General features: G+C 37.7%; 1 protein-coding gene and 1 long non-coding RNA gene across 5 annotated transcripts; both read left to right on the top strand.

Moving 5' to 3' along the window:
* The first annotated feature begins 2,119 nt into the window (after window positions 1–2,119).
* LOC120295650 lies at window positions 2,120–14,067 on the top strand. The gene is made up of 10 exons (XM_039316937.1): window positions 2,120–5,011; window positions 6,778–7,366; window positions 7,478–7,542; window positions 8,433–8,546; window positions 11,330–11,576; window positions 11,738–12,033; window positions 12,739–12,920; window positions 13,251–13,461; window positions 13,577–13,837; window positions 13,963–14,067. Exons 1-10 carry the CDS (start codon window positions 2,120–2,122, stop codon window positions 14,065–14,067), a joined length of 4,962 nt encoding a protein of 1,653 aa, XP_039172871.1.
* A 3,860-nt stretch (window positions 14,068–17,927) lies between these two features.
* Window positions 17,928–22,491, top strand: LOC108961067. 4 transcript variants are annotated; one of them, XR_005553071.1, is made up of 5 exons: window positions 17,929–18,112; window positions 18,821–18,981; window positions 19,967–20,192; window positions 20,504–21,483; window positions 21,675–22,491. It is a non-coding gene; the product is annotated as an uncharacterized LOC108961067 (long non-coding RNA). The 4 variants fall into 4 exon arrangements; XR_005553072.1 differs by having other exon boundaries at window positions 17,928–18,112; window positions 18,801–18,981; window positions 19,967–21,483; XR_005553070.1 differs by having other exon boundaries at window positions 19,967–21,483; window positions 21,699–22,491.
* The last annotated feature ends 396 nt before the right edge of the window (window positions 22,492–22,887 follow it).

Below are 22,887 nucleotides of genomic sequence, written 5' to 3'. Positions count from 1 at the left end.
CATTGCTCGGTGCCCTTGTCTTCAATCGACATCTTCACCATCTCCTTTCTTCTTTTCCCTATGTCCGCCGCTTGGCCAAATTTGGTAGTCGATCATCGTCGACCAATTGCCGTTGCACGTTGACAATTGTTTCTCTCGGTCATCTGTAATCACTGTTCATCGTCATCGGTAAGCGCTTCTATTATCCTTATCTTACCAAAAACCATATCAATTATCAGGAACTCTATACCCACTTAAATCAACATTATGTCATTTACAAACACTTGATCATTTTTCGATTTAAAAAATTATACATTTGGCTAAGTAAAATTATATTCCGTAATTAAGCAACTATCTTGTGATTAAAAAAAATCTTTATTCTAACAGTTATGATAAAGCACGTTACATAAAATGTATAACCAGTCATATGGGATCTACACATTGAATGATATATTCCCGTCTACTTACTTGTAAGGTTGCCAATTTGGAAAGTAATCAGTCATATGGGATTTACACATTGAATGATATATTCCCGTCTACTTACTTATTTGTATGGTTGCCAATTTAGAAAGTTAAGTTCACTTGAGTATATCAATTGGCTTAATTCTCAACATGAAAGCACAAGGTCATGGACTCATCATGTAGTGCGTGCCACTTGACTTTCGCTATTAAAATGACTAAAATGCTTAGTATCTATTTAAACTAAACTCTCATCATGGATGACTGTAGACCTATCATGCATTACGTGCCGTGATGCTACTTGATTTCTACACCATAAGTATGATGTCATCAACAATTATGCATTTAGTCATATTTACTTAGCAAGCGAACCTTTTTTAGTGGTCACTCTTTTAAATTATAGAATCCCTTCTTGAATTTGAATTTCCTAATACCATTCATGATAACAGTTTGAGATAACCTACGCCGAGTGAAATCAAGTAAACCTCAAGTAGAGGTAATGCTTGTTTTTGCTCAACAATCCAGTATATCCGTTCTCCCTCTGGAGGTTGTGACAAAACTCAAGAGTGTTCTACCCTATGTATAGATGTTTTCCTAGTTAAATTAATTTATTCATAACTCGACTTGTCTACCATCTTAATACAATGATGATGTTCAATAGCAAATAGCCTTTAATTTATTTAGGCCAACTACAAATTTTAAAGATTATAGATCTCGCATCAAAGCAATCAGACCGTGAGATTACTCAGTCCAAACAAGTTGGGTAGTTAAAGATCTTACAATACTTTAGAAGAAAAGATTTTTTTCAAGTAGAGGATATTACTGTAGTGCATTTTAATTGGATCTAGTTGTTAATCCGTCCATCCTCCCCATCACTAAAAACACAACCAACATAATCACGGAGGATGATCCTAAAAAGTCCTTACAAGGACTCACTTTTTTGGGTAGTGTGCATGCTCTAAAGGGGCAACTGTTGGGCTTAGAGAATTGGCGCACCAACAATATCCAGAGAAATGTCTGCAGAACCATCCATATTAATCATAGCTTTCATCTTATTAAAGTGTTATGATATACGACATTTAGTAGTATGAGAAGTCCCAATTTACCACTGGTTGTTTGGATATATTTGCAACAATACGGGCAAATATTGCTGAAAATGTTAATATTAAGAAAGAATAAAGATGTCCTTTCATGTATTTTCTTAAGTACTCTGGAGGTTTCAGGGTCCATTTGTGCTTTCTGCCTTGGTAGATGGTCCACTTTAAAAACTGAGTTCATGGCAGACTGTATAAAAATACATGTCACGTGTTCGCTTTGTCAATGTGCGAACGATCTGTCGATTGTCACCTAAAGAAATCACGGTAAATGACATCGTGGTAAGAGTTCGAATTCCATGTCTCGTGGATGCCGACGCACCGTGTAAAATAGATATTCCGAGGGCAATGGTTTAAGTCGAATCATTTGTTGACTACTTTAACAGCTGATAATCATCTCTTTCTCCATTCAAGTTATTCCGTGGTCCCTCCCTTCATCCTTGTTTTGGCACTCAAATCTCTTCGCCTTGATTCTTCCTCCTCTTCTTCTTCTTCTACTTCAATATCTGCTGCTTGTTTTCACCATTCTCTCTCTCCGTCTCCCTGTTTTCTCGCTCTTTATTTCTCAGGGAAAAAATCAACGAGAAATGTGGATCGAGTGTGGCCTTGCTACTGCATGGGATCTCTTGAAGGGGGCAGTTACTGCGATGAAGCATCCTGTGGGACATGCGATGTCCTCTAAGAGCTTCGCCGACCGTCTTCGGGATGAAGTCCGCAATTTGGAGAACGAGGCTGAGAGAGTCCGCAATCTTGAAATACGTGCCAGAAACAATGTTCGGAACTTCTACAGTGCCTTCACGGACTGGCAGGCAAGTGCTGAGAAGGCCTTGAAGGAGGCGCGAGACCTATTGGACGACTTCGAAAAGGCGACCAAGACTTGCTGCTACGGGACTCTTCCCGACCCCTATTGTCGCTATCAGTTCAGCACGAAAGCCGAGGCTGAGATTGAGGTCGTTCACGAACTCGCTCAAAAGTGCAGTGTTCAATTCAAGGACTTGAACGACATTTGCTTCATCGATCCTGCTCCTGGAAATGTGGCTACTTCGATTCTGGCCAAGAGAGAAGGCAAAGATGTCGTCCAACCGACCACTGCGACGGCCTCCGCTTTTTCTGCCTCTACGTCGATTAAGCTTAGGGATGATGGCGTCTTCGAATCCAGAGCTTTGATGATACAAAACATCATGGACGCTCTTGCCGATAACAAAAATAGTGTGGTCGGGGTTTACGGGATGGGCGGGGTTGGCAAGTCGACCCTTTTGGTGGATGTTGAAAGGAGAATAAGAAGAGAGAAGTCGTTTGATTTGGTCGCTAAGGCTGATGTGTCGGAAAATCCAGACATCAAGAGGATTCAAGATGAGATTGCGCACTCGTTGGGCCTTAGTGACATAAAGAACGAAAAGTATGTCCAGGTGCGAGCGAAACTTCTGCACAGGAGGTTGGAAGACGAGAAGGAGAAGAAAACGAAGGTCCTCATAATACTGGACAACTTGTGGAAGGGGCTCGACTTGAAGTCAGTTGGCATTCCTTGCGGACATGACAACAAAGTCATCGGATGCAAGTTGTTGTTGACGTCGAGAGATCGGAATGTTCTGCAAAGGGAAATGGGCTGTGACAGGGACTTTCTCCTTGTTGGGCTGCAAGAGGAAGAGGCAAGAGGTTTGTTTGAGAGGATCGCGGAAGACAAAGTTCATGATGACGAGTTCAAACCCTTGGTGGATGAAGCCCTCCACAAATGTGCAGGTTTCCCTTTCCTAACTATTGCAATGGCCAAATATTTTAAAAACTCTCCTTTATCTGATTGCAAGGATGCTTTGAAACAAATCGACATGTCTACAAACAAAGGAATCAGTAAGATGATAAACGAGATGTTGCAATTGAGTTATGATCATTTAAAAGATGAGGAAGGTGAGGAGTTGAAGTCATTGTTACGACTCTGTGTTTCTTATGGTGTCCCTAAGCCACGTTTTGAATACTTGGTGAGGTACGGCATGGGTTTGAGGTTATTTCAAGAAGATAGCAGCATGGAAGAAGCCAGAGATAGGTTGAGCTCACTCATCAGTACCCTGCAAGCCTCCTCCCTTTTGTTAGACGATGAAGATAAAGATTGTTGCAAGATTCATGACTTGGTTCGTGGATTTGTTACCTCAATTGCTTCAAGGGATCACCCTATTCTCGTGTTGAAAGATAAAGATGAATTGGTAACAAAGTTGTCAAAGAATAAGGTCAAAAGTTGTGAGGCGATATGCTTTCCCCACGTCGACTTGGAGGAGCTTCCTGAAGAATTAGATTGCCCTGAATTGAAGATCTTTTTTTTGATCACAAACAGTAAATCTCTTGAGGTCCCAGATTCATATTTCAACTCTATGAGAAATATCATGGTCTTAGATCTTGTTGGGATACGTCTCCGTCGTTCGCTTTTGCCTTTTCAGTTCTTGGAGAACTTAAACAGTCTTTGTCTTGATAGTTCTCATTTAGAGGATGTGGCCATACTTGGCAAGCTAAAAGGGCTACAAATTCTTAGCCTTGTCAACTCCAACATCCATCGATTGCCAAAAGAAATAGGGCAATTGACGAAACTGAGATTGTTAGACTTGAATGATTGTTCACAACTTCAAATAATTGAACCGGGTGTACTTGGAAGCTTGACCAAATTGGAAGAGTTGTATATGGAGGATAGCTTTGATAAATGGAATGCCCCGGAGCTTACTCCAGCAACTAATGCCAGTCTTATTGAGTTGAACAACATGAAGAATCTTTGCACTCTACATGTATTTATTCCTAATCCAAGCATCCTCCCAAAGGATTTAAATGTTGAAAAATTAACCAAGTACAAAATCCGAATAGGTAATGCGAGGCACTGGCCAAGCAAGTGCAAAGGATCGAGGACGTTGGAGCTCAAGTTGGATCCATTAAGTGATTTTCTTTGGAAAGGATGCATACAAAGTATCTTAGGCAAAAGCGATGATCTGCTTTTCGACACGTTGGATGGAGGTGAGCAAAGTATCTGTACGTTATCCCAAAAAGGTTTTCCGAACTTAAAGCATCTACAAGTCAAGAATAGTCTCGTCCGTTACATCCTCCAATCACCATCCCATACAGATTTTAGGATGTTGGACTCATTAGTTCTCAAGAATCTCATGAACTTGGAGAAGATATGCCACAACCATATCTCATCCAAGTCCTTCAATAGATTAAAAGAAGTAAGAGTTGAAAGTTGTAACAAGATGGAAGTATTGTTTCCTCTTTCAGTGGTGAAAGGACTTCCACAATTAGAGAAGATCAAAGTTGTTGGTTGCAAGTTAATGCGCCGGATTGTAGAAGCTGATGAGTGTAGCAAAGTGGAGTTGCAAAATTTGCGTGTATTGGAATTGATTGACTTACCAGATATCCCCAACTTTTTAAGTGCCGCGTCAGCTCCTTCAAGTAGTATGACGCACGGCCAAGTTTGCACTGAAATAGCATTCTTCAATGGGCAACAGGTAACTCTATTAACTCTTCCATCATTTGCTAAGTAGATGTAACCCAAATTTTGATGCTTAATCAGTTTGTTATTTTCAGTTTATTTTTTTTCCTAATTACGTTATCCGTTCATGCCTTCTCTGCAATTAGATAAAAGCAATATTCCGTTTCTCTTCATTGTTAGAAACCCAGTTTATTATGTGAAATTAATGTAATTTGTGATAGGTTCTGAGTTATTTTAAACTCACATGCAGCAAGTATATCTATATTAATAGGGTTTCATAAAGCAAAATTTAAGGGAATTTGGACACTAAAGTAATTTCATAAGTATTTTTCTATCTTTTGAAATGGATTATAATAAATTGAGTTATCAAACTTTGTTGTTATCCACAAAATGTAAAATGTAGGTGACTCTCTTAAAAACCAATGCGAAGAATGGGAAGGAGGGCCTGTTTTAAAAGAAAAGTAATATAATAATCTAATTAATTCACGTCTTTTATGTTCATATTTAAATAAGCACTTAATCATTGCATAAGCTCCATTATTATTAGGGTACATAATTTTGTGCATGTTCATGCTCGCATTTAGTATGGATAGATGTATTTGGCCTCACGTCTGTCATCACATACACAAATTTGTATTTGATATCCTGTTAAATTGGTTATTGATGGTGATTTACTAGCATTAAAGAGAAGTGAGTAAACTAAGGAAAACAATTGCCTAGTTAAGGAAAGTACATGGCTATTTCGCCAAGCAAAAATTGCCGCGGCTATTTCGTTGACTAGACAATGTTGCTCTTTCATAGTGGCTCAATTATCGCTAAAGTTGACGGTGGAGGTCCGACTCATACAACATGTGAGTTTCCCTATCAGTAAAGGATCGTGGATGTATAAGTTGTGGGTCCCACATGCCAGTGTGTTTGAGTACGACTTACCCTTTTTTCCATGCTTTGAGCTAGAGCTCGCTTTCAAAAAAAATGGAACTAGATCAGGGCAAAGAGCCTTTGCGGCTTTGCTTTTTCTTTTTTTTCTTTTCTGTTGGTGGAAATCTTGTGGGGGATGACAATAGTCCAATGAAACATAAAAAAGGTTAAAACTTATTGTATGGATGGCAATGATATGTAATGGCGAGGAAGATGGGAGATTGCGATCAAATTTGCCAATGAAGGATTTTTTAGAGTTATAGCAATGAACTTTTGGAAAAGACTAGTTACTCTTTACAAAAACAGAAAAAGAAAGAAAAGCATATGAAGCTTTCCATCGTAATCAGGGATAATTGGGTCTTTTCAACTAAAACGTTATGGTTCCAGACATGTAGGCTGTGGCTTTAAGCTCATCGTTGAGGGAGTTGCGGCAACAAGGATGATTAATTGGGATAGGTTATAAGAGAGCTTACCTTATAGGAAGTAATTTAGCTTCAAAGTATTTGTTGCTTTATGGATAACTAATCTTGTAATCATCTGAATGAGTGCTAACTCTTGATGACTATAATTTCCCTTATAGCTAGGAAACTGGAAGCAAAATCTAATTGGTACTTCCCTTGTTATACTGTAAACAATTGGTAAAGCTCTCATTAGTTGTGTCTTAGGGTCGTTTAATTCCTTTTTGTATTGTAAATTAGCTTTTATGTATCATAAATTTCTGTGAATGCAAAATTTATCTTAAAGGTTGTACTTTTTCTTATTTATTTCCTTCAGTGACTATTCATAAGAACATGATATAGCATGTAAATTCCCTACCCATCCTTTGCAATTGTAAATTTTATTGTTAATGGGTCTGTCCGTCAGGTTTCCATCCCATCGTTAGAGTCCTTGATAATGAAAGGACTTCCCAATCTAAAAAATATATGGAGCGATGAATCTCCATTGGAGCTAAGCAATCTCCGATCTCTTGAAGTGGCGCAGTGCAAATCTCTCTCGAAGATTATCAACTCTCGGTCGCTGGTAAAACTATACAAGTTGAACACTTTAATTATAGAAGATTGCATTTTGCTGCAAGAAATTTTTGACCTTGATGGACCAAGCGGTAATGGAAATGATGAGATTGTCTTTGAGCTAACCACCTTGGAATTAAAGGGAATGCCGAGCTTGAGGCACATATGGAACAATAATCCTTGTGGAATAGTGAGTTTCCATAATTTAAAGAAGTTGGTGGTGAATGGCTGTGACACCCTTGAGTTTATGTTTTTCCCATCCATGATTAAATCTTTTGCACATTTGAGAGATCTAACCATATCAAATTGCAAGAAGATGGAGGCGATCATCATGGAGGAAGAAGGGTTGGGAATGGAAATATTAGAAATTTTGGAGTTCCCGATGTTAACCAATTTATGCTTAGAATGGTTGAACTGTCTAAGGTGCTTCTCTCGTGGAAAGTGTAAGATTGATTTTTTTTTTGTTTTTACCACTAAATATCTTTGTGTAGATACATTTGTTCATGCAATACAATTGATGACATTCTTTTCATCCAATGACAAATCGATGTCAGGTTCACGAGAGGTTCGGAGTCAAGATCATATCCAATCATGCTCCATTGTACTCTTCAATCGAGAGGTACGTGAAAATTAAAAAAATATTAAATATACGGGAGACAAAATATAACCAAAATCAAAACTAACTAAACTACTTATAGAGTATACTTTTGTTAAAATAAAATAAAAATGAGTGGCATGCAATCATAAATATTCAGAGTTACCGACATTTATGAGTTGCCATTTCTTCCTTTTAATTTCTCCGGATATAGTTTCCATAAAAATGGATGAACATCTCTCATGGTACCTGTACAAAGCATGAACAAAAACTGGTCAGTTGAGGAAAGCACACAACTATTTTGTCCAGCGAATAGCACGATTATCACTGAAGTTGATGGTGCGGCCATATGACTCCTGCAAGATTTTCGGTTCCCCATTAATAAAGAGTTCTGGAAATTTAAGCTGTGGGTCCCACATGCTAGCATGCCTGAGTGTATGACTGTTCTTCTTTCCAGTTGTGGTTAGCCTTCAAAGATAATGGAACTAGATCGGGAAATTGTTGGAAAGAGCCTTTGCGGCTTTGCTTTTACTTAATCGGCCTAGTCTTTGGGGCTTTTAACTTTGTCGTTGTTCTCATTAGACACTGGCCATGCATACTATTTGAACTTTGGGCCATAATTTGAGGTTGAAATTATTGCTGAAGGAGAATTCTTAAGATGGAATAAACTTGCTTACTAAACATATCAAGCTTTACAATTCAAAGTTATTTTCCCAAGGAAAGATTGGATATTTGAAACCACACTAGTATGGAGATTTTTTCGCTCCTTTTTTTATTGTTGATTTTATTCCTTTCTTCCATTTGTGCAACTTAATAATCCCCCACTCTCCTTGGAACTAATCGATATTCACATCTTAGAAGTTCATGAATTCAAGATTTTACGAAATCACCAATTCTGTGAGTGAATTCTGCAGGTTGCCTTTCCGAGATTGGAAACATTAGAAATTAAGAACTTGGATAACTTCAGGTTTATGTTTCTCCCATCCACGGTGACATCTTTCGCACAACTAAAAGAACTAGATGTACAGGTCTGTGATAAGATGGAGGCGATCATTATGGAGGAAGAAGGGTTGGGAATGGAAACATCAGAAACTTTGGCATTCCCGATGTTAACCAATTTACTATTATTTAATTTGAGAAGTTTGACGTGCTTCTCTTATGGAAAGTGTAAGATTGATTTATTCTTTCATCATTGAAGATGTTCTTGTAGATATATTCATTTTTGCAATAAAAATGACAACATTCTTTTCATCCAATGAAAAACTAATGACAGATTCACGAGAAGCTCGAAGTCAGGACCGTGTCAAATTACACTCCACTGCACTTTTCAATGGGGAGGTATGTGATTAACGTTATGTGAAAATATTAAGGGCCTGCATGTTTTCATTCTTTTTTTTTTTGTTTATGAACAGAAAATTTGTTTTTTTGTTCCTGGGAACAAAAAAAAAACAGAAACGCGTTTGTTTGCGTTTTTGTTCAAAATCAGATTTTTTGTTCCCGGATCACAAAAAGAACAGAAATGAGAAACAAAAAAAAATTGTTTCTTGCCCCAGAAACACTTTTGAAGAAACACTTCTCTATTTTCTTCTTTTCTTCTTCTTCTTTTCTTTGGCCGGTCGCCGGCCTCAGCCATGGCCGGCAACCGGCCGTCAAGGGCCAGCGACACCGTCGAGGGTCGGCGACCTCGCTGAAGCGTCGCCGGCCCTCGGCGAGGCCGAGCGTCACCGGCCCCTGGCGAGGTTCGGCCTCGCCGGGGCCGGCGAGCCTCGCCGTGTCCGGCGAGGCCATCGGCCCCCGTCGGCCGATCGGCGGAGGCGGCGACCGGCCAAAAGAAGGAAAAATAAAAGGAAAAAATGAAAAATAAAATAAAAATATTTAAAAATTAAAGAAACAAAAAAGAACATAAAATCTACCAAACGTGTTTCTATTCATTTTTTATTCCCGAAATAAGTTTACCAAACGCGTGTTTCTGGTCAAAAATTGTTCCCCGGAGCAGAAACACTTTTTTATTTATTTATTTATGTTCCCTTGAGCAATTTTTGAAAAAAACGTTACCAAACGCGCCCTAAATATACTAGAGACAAAGCATAGTCCAAATAAAAACCAACTAAATTGCTAACAAAGTGTACTTTGATCAAAATAATTTGAAAGAAAATCAGTAGTGTACAAGCATATGTGTTGAGTGTTGGCGACATGTATTAGTTACAGTTTCTTACTTCTAATTTCTCCGGGAAATAATTTTCATAATGGTTGAACTTCTCTTATGATACATGAACAAAGCATGAACAGGTAATACAACTGCTGCACAAGATCTCTAAAAGCTTTGCAAATTCACAAAAAACTTAAAACTCTCAGCATCCTCACATATACAAATTAGACATTGCACATACATTGAAAGAAATTGAAGAAACGATTGAGAGGAAAGTGAGCTGAGGTTCAAGAGGCTGGAGATGAAGAGCCTTTAATATGCCCACTTGACTTCATTTGCACTTACAAGATCTCTTGTTTTTTTTTTTTCCTGATTGAAGAAAGCTTTGCTCTCTCTTAAGCGCAATTTCCACCAACTAAAGGAATCCGAGCCCTCTCCCTCCCCAAAGTGAGCAAGATCTCTAGGGTCCAAGGCTTCGGAAATCAGCCCTTTAAGTTTTAACATGAATTGCATGACCATTCTTATAAAACTCTTGTTAAAGAAATAAATATATTTCTCGAATGGAAAGCGGAAGGACGTTCCAATGGAAAACGAAACAGAGTAACTTACAGGCGGGTCTATTTCAACCAATCTAAAAGCTATAGAGGCTGTTCACCAAAAATGTTGTTTATGCAGCCAAATAAGCTGTAAAAATGGCCCTCTCTTTGGATTAATACGTTGACTTTCTTAGATACTTTTAATCTATTATAATGAGATATTTAATATTGTTTTCTATCATTTGACTCGAGTATATGATTTTTTTTTAAATGTTGTTTATGCAGCATTTGACTCGAGATATTTAAAAATGTTGTTTATGCAGCCAAATAAGCTGTAATAATATATGATTTGTCGTTGGTATACAACTATCAGATCTTCTAGCATTGATAGAAAATTAATGAATTTTAAAAGGAAATTTCAATCACTTAAGTATATTTAGTTCTTTCAAGTGTGGAATGAGGTAATCAAGATTTGTTCATTTTGACGCAAGCAATTCTTTTTTTAATTGCTTTCTCTTGGCCTAACTTTTTAACTGCTTTGTAGTGGTACGATATTCGTTTAAGGCAGTCGGTATTAGATAAAGTCACACCTCCTACTCTATTGCACCATTTGATGGATGTTTGGTTGGCTTTTTAATCTCAATCTCGCCGTCATTTTCTTCCTAATGGCCAATATTCTTACTTATACGATCCTTAGCTGTATTTTCTCTTTTACTACACCAATTCATTGACTTCTAAGTTCTAACCTTGATTACCCTTTAGACGTGCTTCTTGTTTCTTTAAATATATTATTCCTTGTTCTTAAGCGATTTATGAGAGACTAATGTGATTATATTTATATTATATGCTTTGTTAGCATATTTATATTACCATTTTGCCCATTGCCAACAGAATCTGGTCAGAATTCCCACTTTTTGTTTTGTCTCCAGTGATTCCAATAGCCATCTCATCCTAGAGTCATCCACATTAGCATGGAGATTTTCTTTACTAACTTTTTATTTTATTTTACCGTTGTTTTTTATTTTCTATTTTTTTTTCCTTGGTGCAACTTAATGACAGAATCGCCACTTCCGTGAATTTGTAATTTACATAAGTTTGTGACTAATTCCGTGAGTCAATGTCGCAGGTTGCCTTTCCTAACTTGGAGAGATTAAATATCGAATTTATGGATAACATCAAGAAGATATGGGACAATCAAGTTGCCGCGGATTCTTTCCACAATCTAAAATCGCTTTGTGTGGTTCAATGCAATAAGTTAGTGAGCCTTGTTCCTTCTTGCATTCTAGGACGGCTCTTGAACTTGGAAAGCTTGGAGGCAGGGGAGTGTGGTTTGCTTGAAGTAGTTTTCGAACCTCAACCACCGAATCCTCCAGGTAGACATCCCACTGCTTGTTTTCCATTAAAAAAGCTAAGGTTAATTAATTTACCAAAGCTAAAGTGTATATGGTATAAGGAACTCCATCATCAAGTTAATTCCAATGTCTACGTTCTAGTAGCGTTTCTAGATGCGAGAGCCTCACTTCTTTGTTTCCAGCCTCGGTAGCCAATGATCTAATCCAGTTGGAGGATTTGAAGATCAATGAATGTGGCATTGCCAAACTCATGGAAAATGAAGAAGGACTAGTTCCCAAGTTTGTGTTCCCGAAGTTAACCTCCCTGAAGCTTAGGCATCTAATAGAGTTGAAGTGCATCTACACCAGAACGCATGCTTTACAATGGCCGGCATTGAAGACCTTGGAGGTCCATGGCTGTCACAAAGTAGAGATATTTGCTTCGCAACTTGAGAATGAGATGACATTTGATAAGCAGCCTCTCTTCTTAATAGAAAAGGTATGACCCAAGATTATTTGTTTTGCTTCGACGGTGAATATTTGAAGTGATGATTGAGGTTAGAGCCAAACATCTCGTACAAGTAGCTCCATATATGAAGATGTGAACTATATGACTCACCTTTTTCTTTATGAGTAATAAGACTCTCCTTAAATCCATAAAAATATTACATCATTGAAACATCATATGATCTTCATGTATTGACTGGACCTTTTTGTCAATGTCTACTATATCAAATGCCTCGTTGATCCTAGCTCTCTCCTAAGCACTGCAAAGATTGAAAACATGTGGCGTCTGGTGTGATTTTATCATTGCCCCAAGTGTGTTGTCTAATTTGAACCCTAAAAACGAAAAAAAAAAAAAAAAGGGACATTGTCGTTGACATTAATCACCGAAATTTATGCAATTGTGATTGTATTTGATGCAGAAGTTATTTTCACAAGGGATATATTTTTCTAAACTTGATTGTATTTTATGCAATTGTGAATGTAAGGAGTTACTTAAATTCAAATATGGATACAAGTCAAATATAAAAGATTAGTGATAATGTATGGTTCATGAGAGCACAATTCTTTCCGTTGAATCACATGAGACTCAACATTTTAAAATGCAATTATTGTGTGCAATATGTAGGACTTATATAATAATACATGAATACTTTTTTAATTAAGATGGCTTTAGGTTCTGATTTGACTATTTTCTCAGGGCACGTTCCGTAATCTTCAAGAGTTAAAATTGGATTTATCCAAACAGATAGAGATATGGCATGGACATTTTCATGATGAAGAATTCTTCTGCAAGCTTAGAGTTCTTGAGCTTCATTATCTCTCCAAGGAATCTCCAATGTCCATATATCATTTTGTTGAGAGTTTAACCAACTTGGAAAAGTTAGTTGTATGTTATTCCTATCTAGAAGAGCCAAGCAACAATGAGGCAGCCATAGAAGGCACAAGTCACAAGCTAAAAGTAACATTACCCTTTTTAGGATATATTCGACATCTGCATACCCTATATATGTCAAATTGTGATGGCTTATCAAATTTGTTCACACTGACAATAGCTGAAAATTTAGTGGCACTCAAAAAATTGAGGATAAGTAAGTGTAAAATATTGACAAAAGTCATTAGTGATGAGGAAGGTGAGGAGGGGCATGTAGTGGCTTTCAATCAATTAAAGTGTATGGAGTTTGATGGGTTGACAAAGTTGAGATGCTTCAGCTCCGGTGGGTACACTTTGATATTCCCTCTCTTGGAAGATGTCATCGTGAGTGAATGTCCCAACATGAAGTTTTTCTCCAATGGAACAATAGAGGCACCAAAGCTGGAGAGAGTACAAGTAGATCCGAAGGAATTGTCTGGACCAAAGAAGTACCGATATTTTTGGAAGGGAAACCTCAACATCACCCTTGAAAATATGTGCAAAGAAATGGTATGCATCAGTTACTAGATTATGTGCAATTGGATTTTTTTTTTTTTAATCACCAACCAAGTAATTGCATTTTTGCTAACTAGAATTTTACACTTAATGATGCATTTTCTAACAGGCCACGGTTACGAGGGTTAAGTTTATGCGGCTATATGAGTTCCCCGAGTTGATTAGAAAATGGCACAGTGAACTGAATCCCATCAAGTCATCTTTGCAATTAAGAACACTGATGGTGGATAAATGTCCATCATTTATTAACGCTATTCCATCCAAATTGATGCTTACTTTAGAAGAAATGACAAGCTTGCAAGTGGGCAATTGCGAGTCTTTGGAAGAAATATTAGATCTTGAGGGGCTTGATGTTGTCGAAAGCGCTCAGGTGTTGCCTAAGCTATGGTATATAGAATTGTTTAATCTACCAAAGTTGAGGCAACTATGGAACAAAGATCTCCAAGGAACAATGTGCTTCAATTCTCTATATTCTCTAACCCTTTATAAATGTAGCAACTTGAGACATGCTTTTGTTCCATCGATGGCTCGGTGCCTTCCCAATATAATTTGGATGACAATAAAGGAGTGTGGTCTGATGGAAGGAGTGATCGTAGATGAAGAAGGACTGGGAAGTGCGGTGGAGATGATTAAATTCTCAAAGCTTCAGAGTATAAAATTGAAAGGCTTGCCCAATTTAACTAGTTTCTTATCGGGAAAGAATAATATGTTGGATTGTCCCACAATGAAATATCTGACCATTGCCCACTGCCCCAAGATGAGAAGTTTGACTTGGCGATCTTCGGTGGATATTGACCATGGCATCCCTTCACTTTTCACTCCACAGGTTTGTCCTCCTTTTCTTTATCCAATGCTTTTTTTTTTCTAGAGAAATCATCTTGTCAAATGGAAGTACCAATGAATGGACTACCAGTAATTAGAATTTGGAAACAGAGCGGTGCTTTGCACGCATCAATTCTGCATATTTTCAGTGCAATAAAACATCCACTTTTGTTTTTTTATCTTGCGCAAAAAAAAAATTCCTAAAAAGAAGAAATTAATCAAGGATAAGAAATTGGTTTCCTCTTACACAACCAATTTTGGCCAGCGGTTGGATCACTGATCCACCTCAAAAGGGAATAAATATTATTTCAAGCAAGTTATTAATTGTCCACTGGATCTTTATTTGGATTTGAATCTTTTCAATGTGGAAATTTGCTTTTTTAGGGATCATAACATACGTTATTTGTTGAAGTTAGTATGTTGTATGTGCTTGTTATGAATTTATTTTCTTTCAATACACAAAATTTTCGCCCATATGAAAGAAAAAACTTGTAAACAATTAAAGTTATTTTTTTCTCTTGTTTGCCAACAATATTTCACGATGCTTCTCATTTAATTTGAAGATTCGTAAGTAACATTCGCAATTAGTATTATTATTGAATATGTAGCAGTGTTCAAAATAGATAGAGGAAATAATTATGTGCCCGTGCTTCAGCTTCATTCATTCCTTCATCGATACATACGCTGCTTAAATTCTTTGCACGCATTATCCATACCCTTTAGTTGACTAGCTTGTCATCACCAAGCCCTTGCTTTTTTTTCTCCAATTGTTATGCATGTTTACCTTGAAGCAAATAGACCTAAGAAATTCTTTCCTTATCTAATGTTGCATTATCAAAAGACCAGTGCAAGCAACTTTGATAACGATTGGTGCAAACATATCTCACAAATTGTATGAAAGTTGGAGAATCTGAGAATTCATCAAGGCAACTTTCCAAAAATCATGCCTGTTGCAATGCTGATGCTCCTAATATTAAATGTCAATTAAGCCACTTAAAAGTGGATGCTCAGTGCGTTATTGATTATAAATGTGTTTATAATTTCATGCCCAATGCAATGCAATATACTTAAACTTAGTCATTAGTCAATTGAATTGAAAGCATCAATCAAACCCCCCTTTTATGTCACTAACAAGCTCTTGAAGGAGGGAAGTTTGGAAGTTCCCTCTTTAAGGTCATAACTCAATGTAATCACTTTCATTGGTTCATTTTTTTTTTTCAATGTGGCAGGTACAATTTCCTCGGCTCGAGTCAATATATCTCTCCCATATGGACAATTTAAGCAATATATGGGCTAACGATCCTCAAGAAAATCTCACATTTGACTGTTTACGACAAGTGTATGCCCAGAACTGTAAGAGACTAAAAAATCTATTTCCACATTGTGTGGCTACAAGTCTAACCCAACTTATGGAACTTCGAGTGGAGTCTTGTGGAATTGAGAGAATAGTCTCTAGTGGAGATGACACTCCACACTCCAATACTGCTCAAGTGCTTTTCCCAGAACTAACCTCCCTGGCATTACATGATATGCCACAGCTCCAAAGCTTCTGTCCTAACTTGCCCACTTTGAAGTGGTCATTCTTGAAGAAATTACAAGTAACTCACTGTGACAAACTGAACATGTTGTCCTTTGCAACATCTATGAACAATTGGGCTCAAAGAGATGATCAACAGGACCTTTCAAACCAAGCAGCACACTCTTCATTTGAGAGGGTATGATTATAGTTGTTCTCCCTCAGTTTCTACTTTGTTCTTTGAAGCACTCACTAATCTCTTTGCCATTGTATAACCATGTCATGTTATAATGCTATAGAAAACATGATCTCCCTTGCCTATTAATTTGTCGACAACATGAACATATTTCTAATATCTTATATATACTTTCATTTATGGACATCCATAAGATATTCCATTCCCTAGAATTACAAAAAATATTGATAGTTTTCTATTGACAACACAATATTTTCCTGATCTAATATAATGTTGCTCCTTGGGAAATCAATGAGAATTTGACATGAGGTCCTCTCCATTTTTGACATGTGTTGCACATTTAAACTTTTCTTGTCCATTTCATCTTCTACAAACTTTGGAAAGATCAATTCAAACAATTCTTTTAAAACAAAAATAACATTAGTACCTTAATGCACTATTTTTAGTTGTATTCTTTAATACACCTGTCCACTGCGTGGTCGTCTTATCGTCCTATTATGATACTATAGAAAACCTGAAATCCCTTACCTATGAGTTTGAAGACAAAACAAGATATTTCTTGTATCTTAAGCACATTTCTTAGTTTGTGGACCCCACATGATTTAGTAACATTATGAGTGCTTCTCATTACATAAAATTTCAAAGATGACGACTTTTTATTGACAAGATAAGATATTTCTAATAAAAGATGAATTTGATGAGCTGGAGGGCTCTTGAATTTAGATTCACTCTACCAACTTAACCATACCAACCTCTACTTGAGACTTTTAAAAGCTTGAGCCTTGTATGTAGAGATCTTAGATTTAATTAACCATAAGAAGGTGGCCACCTTCCATGCAAATTATCTAAATTAGGTTTACCTTTCACAACACATGGTGTATTGTTGAACTTTGTTGAATTTACTTCTTTTATTGTATTGGCAATTTGACAGGACTTTCCCATGTTAGGAAGACTTTCATTAGACAATAAAAATATTCAGATGATACAAGATGGAAAATTTCCCGAGGACTTCTTTGGCAAGCCAAAAGCACTAATATTGGCTTGCTTTCATGATGAAAAGGCCGTCTTTCCTCTCAAATTTCTTCTAGAGAGATTTCAAAATCTACAAAGCCTTGAGGTCTTTTGTAGCTCCTTTGAAGATATATTCCCTGATGAAGGGCTTGTTGACGAGGGAAAACATTCGGTACTTGAAAATTTAAGAGAACTTAAGTTAAGCAAGCTACACAACCTAAAGAATGTGTGGAGAGAAAACTCTTTAGTGTCGAAAATTCTTCAGTGCCTCGAGACATTTGAGGTTTGGGATTGTCCCTATTTGACAACAATATTTCCGGCTATGGCATCCTTCCAGAATCTGAAGACTTTAGTGGTGAAGAATTCCTCTGGATTGGTACATCTAGTAACAGCTTCAACAGTCGCAAATTTGGTGAATCTCACTTTGATGACTATAATAGGATGTGAAAGAATGAAAGAAATAGTGGCAAACGATGAAAACAAAGAAGGAAAAGTGATTTCTTTTGGGAAGCTACTCTCCTTGACACTCCAACATCTACCAAATCTAGAATGCTTCTCCTCCATCCCAGGTTGCATCTTCACGTTCCCAACGTTGCTTATTATTATAGTGGAAGGGTGCCCGAAAATGAAGACATTTTCTAAGGGTATACTAAGCACACCAAACCTATATTTGATGTCGTTGTTCGGATACAAGCGGGCATTTGAGGATTGGGAGGAGGGTGATGATCTCAACACAACCATACAAACTTTATCGGAATAAACGAATTCACATAAAACAGGTAAAGATTCAATTGACGTCATCCTCCCATCCATTATTTTTACTTTTTCTTTTATTTTTTTGGCAGCGCCGTAAGTTTTTCAATTTTTCTTTTTGTAACATTTCTATTATTGATGCGTCAGATCAGCATCATCAACCCTATCAGTCGATCTCGCCTCCTCCATCACCAAACAACAGGAAGGAAAGAAGGGCTCCGTCTCCTCCTTGACGCCAGAGGCCCTCTCTCACTCTCTCTCTCTCTCCATCGGGAGCGAAACTGGGGGTACTCGAACTAAGCACAGAATTCTGGACAGTTGGTCCTCCACTTGAACCCGGCAAACTCGTAAGTTTCACGTTTCTTCCGATCTTTCGGTCTCGTTGCGCGTGAATTAGTTGAAGGCGGAAGTTGGTTTCGTGGAGACCTTCCTCAATCCTCGCCTTCTTCTTCTTCTTCTTCTTCTTCTTCTTCTTCAGTTAAGGGCTCTGTTCTTCAAAATTGGTTCCACATTAGAGAGTCTAAAAGCATGGGTTCCTCAAACTGGCAATTTTATTGCCCTATTCGCGAGAGAAACGCGTCTGCATAGGAGATTTCTGTGCGTTTGAGCTCATCATCGATGGAGATGATATAGGGAGAGAGAGAGAGAGATCTCTCAAACATCAGGTGTAAATTTTCCATCATGAAAAATGGAAGAAATCATGAAACTTGAAAATATTCAAAGAGAATTTCGTGCCTTGTCAAAAATTATGAGGAGTCACTTTTACGCCTTGTTCTCAATTTAGTCCGGACTGTTCATCGTCATGAGAATTTCTCGTGGTTTAACGTGTCTTGTTTCTGCTTGCGTAACTCTCTTTCCAGTGTTCTTTTCAAATTGTTGAATAATTTAAAAAAAAGCCCTATTTTTATTTTTATTTTTATTTTTTTTTGCTTGATTGGTTACGAGATGCTACAAGGATTAAATTTGTTTCCAATTTATGCTAAATCTTTTCATAGCAAGTCAAACTAATGAGGTGTACTTAAACTGTCTTTGAAGTTATCGTTTTTTAAGTACAGGTAGGACCAAACAGTTAGTAGATTGAGGAACCCTGAGCTAGTTCTCTTATGGTCCCACACACCCCAGGCCTCTCACTGCTCTTAAATCGGCCAACAAATTTCAAACGGAGCATCCCTTTTTCAAGGTGTTGATGAGGCCATCTTATGTTAAGTATAGCTTGGTAAGATCCCAATCTTATGGACTCCAACTGGCATGTCTGGAAATCAAAACATATGAATGCTGTTTACATTTTTGCTTAGAGTTATTTTCCTTGGAGTGTTCGTGGGTTTATGTTTGAAACCAGGTATATATCTTAACATGGAGTAGTTGAAGCAGTGAAATGAATGAAAGGACAATTATTACAAATTAAGCTGGAAATTAAGGTTTGAAAAGATAACAATAGTCTCTTTTTTTGTGTGTAGATGTGTTGGAAAGCAACTGCTGAGTCAAGTCTCAAGAATTAGAATCCAAGTCCTCTTACATGGATAAATTTGACAATGTTATTCAATGCTGTAAAATTTGAATATATATGTAAATCACACAAGGAGACTAGTTGATAGAGACAAGCAAATTGCTAAGAATGTTGCTACCTCCATAACTAAAGGGAAAGACCTGAAATATAAAGGGGTGGCTAGTTATAATTATGAGGTTTCATTGTAGATCTGATGACTAACAATTTCAATGTCAAATAGGAGATACTGTTCTATTTTGTTGCATTAATAAGATATTTGAGGGGAAAAAAGATGAGTTTACTTTGTCAAGTTGAATCAGTAGTTTGATAAATTTGAGTTGCACTTCAAAGAATTGAACAGCTTAATTTAAAATTTTCATTTTCGTCCATGTTCGGTCATTGATGTCTTTGCCCTGTCCCCTGCATTTGTGGTCTGTGTGGCTGAAATTCATGGTCTCAGTTATATATAGGACATGAAAGGCTTTTTCTGGTTATGCACCCTATTGCACTCCAAGAGCGTATAATTTGACATATGACTTTGGATTGCATATTGAGATTGTTTACTATCATTATATGGTTTATTGTCGATTAAAACTCCTGGAACTAGCAATTACTGCCTTATATTCACGTTGTGTGTGATTTGATTCTCTCATTATTGTATGCTTATGTTTTGGTCTTTCTTCACCATATGGTGGTTTTTCAACCATGTCAACAGGGAGACAGCTCCTGTTCAATTCATCAGGCAACATATTCAGGAAAAGAAGTAAATTGCAACTCTCAGGTATTTAGATAGGTTGTGGATGGTGAAGCTCAGGAGCCGTGGACGTGACCAAGGGGAATTTTTTTGCAAGAGAAGTTTGTCCACATGTAGGAATGTTTGTGTGTTTGAGCTCATTGATAGGGAGGTATTGTGTTCAAAGTCTACATTTCCACTAGTGCTGGTAAGGACTTGATTTAATTGAGATAGAGATCAACTCAAAAAATTTCACTTTGGCTGGTGCAAAATAAGTGTTGTATTATCTCCTTTAGTTTGTCTTGATGAATCAATGAAGTGTGCTTCTATTCTGATTGGGTTTGTGAGGTTCATAATATTCTAGATGCACACTCATTAATGCCACATTCCAAATCTAAATGAACCGAAAAGGATGTGCTTCAGGATGTCTTGTTTGATTTATGCGTTCTTGCTGTTCAATTTGAATTTGAAATCAAGTGTCAAGGGCTTAAGAAGATTTGTGGGTTTTATTTTTCTCAGAGGGACTACCAAAGAGGTTCATGAGAAAATATGGTGAGAATTTCTCTAGAAGGATGCTCCTGAGAGTGTCAAATTGTGCATTTTATTGGCCTGTGAAATGGGGAATATGTGATGAGATGGTTTCATTATCAAAGGGTTGGAATGAATTTGCAGAGCATTACTTTACTTGTGAGGGCCAAATTTTGATCTTCAAATTTGAATGGACTCCATTTTCCATGTAATCATATTTGATTATTGCACGTCCGAGATAGAATATCCGCCAACAAATGCTGATTTGAGGAACCAAGCCTCGGCAATTGTGGATTTGTCTTGCCGAAAGTGAATTGCATTCACCCAAGTGTCCTCAGCATTGTATGGCAAGGAATCTCATCAGGTTTGTGGAGTTCATGGCCTGTGTACAATCATCATCACAGAGTTTGGGGAGAGATGAAAGTTTGAACTGCTCTTCATGAGATTTTCAAGGTGTTAATCTCAATCTACTAGCTAATTCTCCCCTTGATTGTGTTGTTCTCGTGTTTGATTTGAATTTCGTACAAGAACTCTCCATGTCGTCTGGCTAAGAGAGACTGTGTTAGTGCTAATTCATCCTCAATAGTGTTTCTCTGTCCCTAGCTCTCCCATGTGTGCATGTATATGTGTTGGGGGATTTTATAATTGTCAAGCCAATGGAAACTAGTGAAACCGGTAGTATCAATTTTGATTGTGCTGAAAATGATACTTGGTGTGCATATGCCATATAGGCCCTGGAAGGTAGACCATGATCTATTGATTTACTATGTCAGTAGATATGAGTTTCACATAATAAGAATAGTATATGCCTAGAGAGCAAAAGCTTTCTTCATGTTCTATTTACGGCTGCTGCAGGTAAGCTGAAAGAGCCAGGCTTGTGCAGAGCTCTTGAACTGGGCAGCACCTTTAAACCTGAGTATCCTTTCTTCCAAATTGCGGTGAGGTGAATATATCTGAAGAAAAGCAATGTGGTAAGATCCTCATGGCAATGACAACTCTTGAATTTAAATCACATATAGTCGCTAGACTATGCTAGCTCTGGGTTAATCATGCATCATGTCAGGGTTTCTGTTTTTATCCTTCACATGTACTGTCGTCCTCAGAAATCATTGATTGTTTTCTTCTTTCTGATGACAAAATTGCGAAATGTCTACTTAAGCAGACGGTTCCTGGTTCATTGTCCCAGACGCACATCAAGAAAAGTCTGCAGACCCAGGCTCTCGTATTTCTGGACAAATCTTGGCCAGTGAAGCTCATCAGCCACGATAATTATGGGAAGTTATTTGCCGCTTGGGCCACATTCACGAGAGAAACCTCTCTGAAGGCGGGAGACATACGTGATTGAGCTTATTAGAAAGGACGATATTGCGTTCGGAGTATCCATCTTCAGAACCACCGAGAAGACTCGTTCAGAATATCATGAAAAAGGACACAGCAGAGGAAGAATCCTCTAGGCCATTTTTTGGTGAGAACATAACTTCAGAATTGCTAGGCTGAAATCTGCTTCCAATTCGGCAAATTGGATAAAAGCGTGAGTTTTGTTCTAATGAATGGAATGGTCCTCAATGTGTATCATACCTTCCTTTGATCCTTGTGCTGTCACCATGTGGGCATGAATCATGAGATGGAGGAGGCTGACTGCTGACGTCAAATTAAGTGCTTCTTCAATGTTTCCGGTGGCTCAACCCGACCTTTGGAACTATAAAGTGTAGTAACATCGAATACACTTCCCTTCAGCCATATTACCAACTCTGAATTTCAATGCACAACCCATGGTTTTACAAGCTCAATGTGGACATACATTAGACTCTTTTCATGGTCTCTTTCTGAATTCTTGAAGATTCTGCGACAAGCCTTTTTGCATGTGGGCTGCGCAAATTGAAGTTTTCTTAGTTTCTTCTCATGTGAAGAGCATTCGGAACTCATTTTGTCAAATGAATTGAATCTTGAAGCGCATGTCCAAGTAATTTGGAATGAAACGACCCAGTAAGCGTGACTATCAAATGACGAATGTCATCATCATCTGAATGTCATGAGGAACCGATCCTCTGTGGAGATTTCTTGAAACAGCAATGTTCGTAAAAGAGAGTTCGATATGAATGATATTTGCATTTAGAGAAGAGAGAGAAATGGTGAATGATTTTTGCTTTGACACGCAACGAACTCTCTCTCTCTCTCTCTCTCTCTCTCTCTAGGCAAGGCAACCATGGAGCCCAAGCTTCATCGACTCATTCCAGTTATGTTGGTCGATTTTTGCCTTGTGTTCTCTTCCACTTCATGACTGTCCTTCAGATTCCATTGCCGTCGTTTCGGCCTATGCGCAAAGGGGATGTTCGGATACGATCTACTGATTTGGAGGATGAGATTTCTCTGTT

This window comes from Eucalyptus grandis, chromosome 7 (assembly GCF_016545825.1).
Source record: "Eucalyptus grandis isolate ANBG69807.140 chromosome 7, ASM1654582v1, whole genome shotgun sequence".
NCBI lineage: Eukaryota > Viridiplantae > Streptophyta > Magnoliopsida > Myrtales > Myrtaceae > Eucalyptus > Eucalyptus grandis.
This window is presented reverse-complemented; position numbering and strand designations above follow the sequence as displayed.